Genomic DNA, 8,473 nt, shown 5'->3' on the forward strand with positions numbered 1-8,473 from the left:
TGAGAACAATAGAACCGAGTCCGGAATGTTCACCAAATGTACATGGCCAATTGATTGTAACGGAAAGTTTTCTTTTTAGGTTATAACAATAAATATGTTTAATCAAGCTCCATAATGTTTCTCATTTACGCTGCAGTGAATAAAAACAAATTAATTTTAGAATTGAACAACGGCATATTTTATGGAATCTATGAACTATTAATTTTACTTTTTTAAATTATAAATCAAATCATCCGCGGCGCACTTTGAAATTCATTGAAAATTCCTATAAAATTAATCACCCCGATTTCGACCGTCAAATCGTAAAAAGTATTGGATTTTCCTTTAGTGCAAAAACACTAGAATTTCCAATAAAGCTTATAGCCCGATTTCGGTCAGTGCAGTTAGAAAAAGATACCCCGCATGAATCAGTATCATAAAATGACCGTTCATGTAATCTTTTTCCCGAGACACCCGAAAGATTACCCTTATGGTAACCAGATTATTAAAGAAAGATTATATGAATCGTTTTTTGTATCGTTTGGACACACTTTACGATACAGGGAACGGGTTGTTAAGTAAAGAAATGATTCAACAACGATTCAAATACAACGAACCACCTGGACCGTACGTGTTATCTTTTGTTAATGATCGACCCATAAAATGCGGATGATACGGTGTATCTTTTCTTATTAATTAATAGATTTATAAGAAAAATAAAATAAAATTTTGTGTTTCTATAATTCTTTATTTAATATTCAACAACAATATTTTGAAATATGAGGAACGTCACAATTACACTTCACACAATATCATGTTTATTGGCGGTTCCGCTGCTTCCGTTCCTGAGCTGCTGAGATGGATGCGGAGATACAACGGAAGTGCTTGCATGGGCTACTTATATTGGTCACAACGGACAACTCCACTGTCAGAAACTGGAACTTACCGTAATTTCGTTCCATGACCATTTTCTTTAGAACTGCGCTCCTGCCGTTTTCAGTTCTTGCAACCGAAAGCGCATCTTTCCGCGTCCTCGCCTTGCAGCACCTGGAAAAAAATATTTTTAAATGATCATGAATTATTACAAGTGCTGAATAAGAACTCACCATCACCATCACCAACAGAGCTGATCCGTCGCCGAGCGTTCCGACTCCTTCCAGTTCTGACTCTTTTCAAATTGGCCAGAACTAAGCCGGAAGATTTTTTTAGCACCTGCCACGTGCAGTTAAGTGACAGCAGAAAAAATGGTTGGAAAAATTGGCGTGTTGCTAAAATTCTCAATTTATTTTTATGACCATTGACTGTATCTTTCCGAAATAATTCATAATCATTTCATCGCGTTGCAAAAATTATCATTTTGTTTCTAGGAATATTAATCATATCTTTCGGAAATCATATTTTATCTGTTTAAGCAAAGGCACATCAAGCCAAGACGCAATATGATAAGGTACTATTAATGTAATCAGAACGGAATAATAAGGACGATTTAGTGTACAGTATTTAGCTATGCGGGACGGCGGTTAAAAATTAAGAAAAAAGAGTTTATTTACAAAAAACTAAAATTTTGTCTCCAACCCCTACCTGGGGTAAGTGTGGACGGCTTTAAAAAGACTTGATGTTTACACATTTTTTCAATTTTCTGTCCTTCATCCTTTATGAGTTGTATTATTTAGCTATATTAAGCATTCGGATCATGAAAATTTGAGTAAAGTACTTATTTGTTCTGTGTTTTTGATGAAATCGGATCTCGTGTGATGTAACATAAATTACACACTTTAATTATAGTATCATGAACTTTTTTCAAAATTTTGAACGGTTCAAGCAATAAAGTAACGTATTCAACCAAGAAAACACAATTTTTTTGAAAATTTCCTGAGAAATCAAAGGGAAAATCTACCGTCCACACTTACCCCATAAAGCGGGGTAAGTGAGGACACCAGCCGTCCATAACGATTTGCGTGATAACTTTTTTCGCTTTGCTTCTATCGAGCTCATCTCTTCAGCTTTTGTAAAAAACATGTTCTGCATCACATTGATCGTCAATTTATCAAAATTGCTCCACTGCTGATTTTTTTATGATTTTTTATAGTTGAACTATACGAAACCCCGTCCACACTTACCCCGGTGTACCTTATAAGATTTTTGCTGGAAAAAGTAAGTAAAACCACAGAGAACAGAGTTCGAGCTGGAGCTCAACACGTGTGTTTGAATACCAACCTAAGTTTCAAACCAAATTCGTAAGTGAACTAACATCCATAAGATGTCGCTACCGGTACACCTATTTTTATTTTCATTTTTTCGACACGCTTAGAAATTAATACTCATAGCTTATCTCAAATGAGACCAGTGCAATGTGTGACAGTAACACAAATTTTGGTGTAATAAATTTTAAAACATCATGATTAAAAAAAAAATGCAAATCATATTTCAATCACACTTGAACGCTGTCATATGCACCAATCAAACAATTTTGGCGCTGAATTGAAAGTTGAATTCCAAGTGTTAAAATATGTGGGATGTGGGTAAGTATGTGGGATTTTACTATCAGTTAACAGTTTACTAGAACAGAAAATGTGAACATAAATGTTATAATTGTAAATTATGGCTCGAGATTCTGGTTGATGTTACCTGATATCGATACATGAGGACTTGTAACTCAGGGTTAATAATCAGTAGAAATGAATAAATAATACCTGAGTTACACATGAGTTACAAGATAACTGTAGGGAATAAAGTGAGGATAAATAGCTATGTGAAATATATGGAAAAAATGAACTGCTGGAAGAATGGCAACACTTGTTCAAGAATAAGCAGGTTCCTGTTGATGTACTCAGCAACTATCGGTTTTTGAGAGCGTTTGTTTCTTGTTGCAATATAAAACAAGTCGGGTTTAAGCAACAAACAATAAAAATAAACTTTATTCGCTAATCGATATACTTTAAACTATGTAACTTTAAAATTGTGTGGTGTGGACTTGATGTGTGCAAAGAATGGAATGTGTGTGTTGTGTTGATCTGCATTCATCTCAATCTGGGCAGCATCCGTCTGGGTGACAGCCGTCACTTGATGAGCTACCAGTTGATCAAATTGGTTCGGACGAGGGGTCCTCTCAACACCTCCCCCGTTTTAGTAAAGCTGATAAGGCTCGTAGCGTACCGGAACTCTTCTGGTCCTCGAAGAGCGGTCTGGTTGAGATGGTTCAGCTTCTGGAGTTGGACGATCAGCTGGTTTACAGCTTTGCTGTCGAGGATTCCCAGTTTGTTCGAGTTCATACGAGTTCGAAAATTTGATTGATTTCGGTGATGGCTGGTTTTCAGGTTCCTCTGGGAAACGTTCCAGAGTAGCCGATGGAACACCTTGGCTGCTAGGTTTCTTGGTTCCTGGATGTGGTTTCGGCATGATGTTTTCGATTTGATCGTTTTTGTATCGCTTCTTCTTTACCCAAACATGTTCCTTGCCATCGTAGCTTCTGGCCTTGGAACCATGTCTGCGGTCAAACTGATGTTCTTTCTGATATGGTTTGTTGCTGTTTGAGGGCACAGGAGGTATGGAAAGATCTAACGATGCTCGCCCTGGTCTTTCAAGCAAATTTTCAGCAGGTGTTTTGTTTGCAGGTGCACACGAAGCTGGACGATAACAGTGTAGAAAACTGTCGATTGCCTCGGCAAGGGCTTCTCCCTCCGTCGAAACTTTTTCCAACGTTTGCTTGAATTTGTCCACAAAACGTTCTTGGAAGAGTGATTGTTGGACTTCGGGTTGCGTGAAAAATTTCATCCGATTGTTTGGGAACTGTGACTGCTGTTCCTCGACACCTTTCGCTGGTAGGCAACCGACTTGACTGCAGAATGAATTGAATGGTACATCCCACAGCCCGAACATTTCAATCCAGTCGGTACCTAAAACGAAAAGATTAGTTTCTGGTATTGCAACACGACACAAACCTTGCTTGGACATTCCGTTGATTGAAATGTTGCACCAGAATTCAGAAGCAATCTGGAGCGGCTCGCCAGATGCTGTTACCCCAAGCAACCAAAAGTCGCGTTTTTACTTAACTCCGAACTCCGAAGTTCACATTTGGCTGAAAAAATGTTTTACGGGAACTTCAGGTGACTCTTGTCGCGTAAAAGTTACTCAGGAACTTCCATCGCCTTTTAAAGGGTTAAAATGACGATAACGGAACTTCTGAGCGCTTTTAATGCAACTTTTTTGAGAAGGTCAGTTGCGTTCGCGAAGCACTTTCTAAGATACTTCTAGGTGTTTAAAGGAACTTATTTGGGAATTCTATAGCACTTCTAGGTGTTTCAAGGAACTTATTTGGGAATCCTAAGCGACATGTCAAAAATGTCTGTCAATTTTTTATCATGGTATTTGTTTTGTTCATATTAGTGCTGATATTTACAATGGAATTCAACGCAAAAGAAAAATTCGTCGAAGGTTGAATCAACAAGTAGTAAATATTTTTCGGATTTTCACCATCGTTGTTATTTTTTTTTAGATCTTTCCTATCATCCACCGCTGCGATTGGGGAGGGTACCTGCAGGCTTACTGACGGCGATTTGAGTTTCAATCTGCATTCTGGCGCAGCTCGGGGAAAACCTCTCAAAGACCGCATCCCATTACTAATGACAACATCCACCTGGAAACGGCCTGAAGCCGGTGCCGTCATTACGGACAACATCGGCTTTCTCCTGGAAGACACGGCCACTTTCGTAGGTAGAATTTTTCAGCATTTTAACATTGATATTCGGTAAGTCTTTTGTGTGATAATATTTATAGTGAATCGAATAAATTTTTGATAATGTAATTTTTTGTTACTAATTATTAAGTGTACTGAAATCCCTTGAAAACAAAATAATGTACAATCTATTGACCAACCCATTCAATTATCGCTCATACGCGATCTCAATTGACATTCCTTAAGTTTAAATACTAATCATTACAAAGGCAATGAACTATTGCTGGATTGGTCGAGTGGCTGGTGAGTTTCATTGCAACCTAGAGAGCAGCGGTTCAATTCTCTTAGCGTAAGTATAGCTTTTGTAATCAAAACTATGTAATTAAAATTGAAATCAATGAGATAGACCATGATAGACCGGCAATCAAGCAATCTGTCAGAGCTTTCTGTCAACCGGATTTTTTTTCGGCGCGTAGAAGTTTTTTGACATTCTCTTTAAGGCTGAATAGCATTCTCTACAGCTTCTTAAACGAACTTGAAAGTAGCTTTAAGAACTTAAATTTTGGGCTGATTAGCGTTCTCTTCAGACAGAAACGAGAGCTGATTAAGCTTCTAAGGAACCTTTTTAAGGGAATTCTGGTTGCTTGGGACCACATTGCAGGATGGTGGTCGCGTTCGAGGCCGGCCGATTTGCTTCCACATTTCATCGGTGATTATGCTGAGATCCGAAGCGGAATCAATTTGCAGACAAACTGGAGTTCCGTTGATCTTTACTTCGGTAAATTTTCTCCCGTGATGGACTGAATTAATTCACGGAAACCACTTTGATTACCTTCTTTGCGTTGAAGTGTTCCTTTTTCCCGACCGGTTTGTCAGAAAAACAGGCACAATAGCCCTCTTTGTGGCCTTTTCTACCACATTCCCGACACAGATGCTCCCGGAACTGGCAATCCTTGGAGTAGTGCATGCCGCCGCAGGACCAACACGGTGACCGTGGCTGATCGGTTACCGTTTTATCGCCCGTTTGTTTACGCTTTGGCTTGGTGTTGATTATGTTCTCCTTCACTGCACGCACTGACAATTGCGATTGTTTTTCAACCATAACGTTGTCCTTTTTCAGGTTGAAAATGTTCCGGCAATCCTCGACGATCTTGGCCAGGCTGATGTCCGAAGACTCGTTGAGTTTGTTGATAAGACGCATTCTGATGTCGGCATCCTCGGGAGATTTTAGGCCTGCCACAAATATCAGGCATTTAAATTGCTCTTCTGTGAGTGCCGAGAGCTTGAAGTCCACACACATCTTATTAACCTTGCATGAGTAGGCCAATATATCTTCCGATTCACCTCTTACCGTCTGGAGGCATTGGTACCGACGGTGGAAGACTGATACCGGGGAACCGAAGAGTGATTTCAGCTTTTCGATGGTTTCGCCGAAGGTGAAGGCATTTGAAAGCTTAGGAAGAATGAAGCTCGTATACCGCTCGTGAGCCATCGGATTGAGCTTCCTCATTAGCAGCCTAACTTTCGCGGAATCGTCGAGTTTCTTGGCGTCTTTATCAAAAAGATCCGAGTATCGGGAGTACCACGAATCAAATGTGCAAGCTTGATCAGGGTCGTAGGAAAACTCACTGATGTTGCTTGCGAGTGACTCCAAAGCAACGTCATCGCGGGACAATTCTCGGAGGCATTTCTGGGTTGTAGACATTTGTTCTGCCATCTGACCGATGAGACGTTGCTGCTGCTGCAGGATCTGCATCATTGCCTGCTGGAACGATGGTTCGGTTTGTGGTAGTCCATGTGGGTCCGGCATCCTAACCTCAAAGTCTGGTTCCCGCTACAACGACCGACAACTGGTTTTCCGCAAAACTCGCGACTGCTGCCAAATTTTCTCGTCGCCACTTTGTTGCAATATAAAACAAGTCGGGTTTAAGCAACAAACAATAAAAATAAACTTTATTCGCTAATCGATATACTTTAAACTATGTAACTTTAAAATTGTGTGGTGTGGACTTGATGTGTGCAAAGAATGGAATGTGTGTGTTGTGTTGATCTGCATTCATCTCAATCTGGGCAGCATCCGTCTGGGTGACAGCCGACAGCCGTCACTTGATGAGCTACCAGTTGATCAAATTGGTTCGGACGAGGGGTCCTCTCAACATTTCTATTAGAGAGAAACCGTGTGTAGAGTTTTGAAAAATGAGAATTGATCGGGAACCGAAAGGAAAAGACGAATCAGTTAACAGAATAATTTCGAGAGAGATGGATCGCGTTTTGGTATCGTGCGAAAAAAGTGTGATTTGCGTAGGAGAAAATGGCGGAGTTAGTGGAAGAATAGAATTAGGAAAGAAAGGAGTGAGCAAATGTTGAAGTCTAGAATAGAAATTAGGTCGGTCGGTCTCGACAATGGCGCGGTTGGTTTGACTACGTGGATTTAAAAGCAAAGAAACGAGAATTGAGAACTGGTTTTTTCACTTGAGGTGAATTTTTGAGTGACGCGAATGAAATTTTTATTTGTTAATCAAGATGAAACGGGCTACAGATTGGAATTTTATAATTATTTGGTTGCTTGTGTTGAACGGGAATGGTGAAAAATATTATTGATTTCGAAAAATGTCGTTTGGGTCTAGTAAATGACGGAATGATCATTGGATATAAAAGATTGGCAGTGAGAGTTAAATCCGAGACTGATGAGGTTTGAATGGTTGTTTCAAGTGGATAGATGCAAAAAAAGTGATGCAATTAAGTTGCTTTAGAAGCGATGTTTTTCAGAATTTTTGTCTATTATGGGAGAGATAGATGCTCTTTGCTTCCAAGGCACAAGTCGTTGAGGTGATAAAAACTTCTGCGAGGAGTATAACGATGAAATGAAATGGAATCTCTGAGAGGAGCAATGCATATAAATGGAAGGTGCAACCCCCTGTGAGGGATAGTATCAAGCGATGGAAAGTACAAACCTCTGAGAGAGGCTGTGCCAAGGGATGGAAGGTACAAACTCCTGAGAGGGGCAGTACCAAGGAATGGAAGGTACAAACCCCTGAGAGGGGCAGTACCAAGGAATGGAAGGTACAAACCCCTGAGAGGGGCAGTACTAAGTAATGGAAGGTACAAACCCCTGAGAGGGGAAGTACCAAAAGAAGAAGGGTACAAACCTCTGAGGGAGGCAGTACCAATTTATGGAAGGTACAAACTCCTGAGAGGGGCAGTACCAAGGAATGGAAGGTGCAAACCCCTGAGAGGGGCAGTACCAAGGAATGGAAGGTACAAACCCCTGAGAGGGGCAGTACCAAAAGAAGAAGGGTACAAACCTCTGAGAGGGGCAGTACCAATTTATGGAAGGTGCAAACCCCTGAGAGGGGCAGCCCCAAGTTATAGAAGGTACAAATCCCTGAGGGGGGTATTACCTTGAAATAAAAGGTAGAAACTCCTGGGCTTTACAATGACTGATTTGTTTTTTAAAATTGAGAATGATACAGACATTATTCAAACACAAAGTATGATGAAAAAGAAAAACAAAAAAAACGGAGAAAGATTTAGAAAAAATATTCTGCAAAATGGAGAACGGAAAACGACAGAAAAAAAGAATGGGAATTGAAAGTAATAAATAAATAAATAAAAAAAAAACGATACAGGGAGTTGAAAATTGAAGATCAAAGTACGAAAAAAATTGAGATTCGAAAAAGAGCGTATGGTAAATAAATTAAGAAAAATGAAAAAAAGTGAAAAGCAAAAATTGAGAATTAATAAATTAAGGTAAATAAGTTAGGAAAGATGAAAAATAGAATGCAGAATGGCGACTGCGAGTTCAACAACGGAAAATAA

The 8,473-nt window shown here is 39.7% G+C and overlaps 1 protein-coding gene across 1 annotated transcript; it reads right to left on the reverse strand.

Moving 5' to 3' along the window:
• Positions 1–3,105: 3,105 nt before the first annotated feature.
• LOC129737545 (uncharacterized) lies at positions 3,106–3,933 on the reverse strand. The gene is made up of 2 exons (XM_055728707.1): positions 3,921–3,933; positions 3,106–3,875 (listed from the first exon to the last, which is right to left on the reverse strand). The coding sequence occupies exons 1-2, from the start codon at positions 3,931–3,933 to the stop codon at positions 3,106–3,108; spliced, it is 783 nt and encodes a 260-aa protein (XP_055584682.1).
• Between the last annotated feature and the right edge of the window lie 4,540 nt (positions 3,934–8,473).

This window comes from Uranotaenia lowii, chromosome 1 (assembly GCF_029784155.1).
Source record: "Uranotaenia lowii strain MFRU-FL chromosome 1, ASM2978415v1, whole genome shotgun sequence".
NCBI lineage: Eukaryota > Metazoa > Arthropoda > Insecta > Diptera > Culicidae > Uranotaenia > Uranotaenia lowii.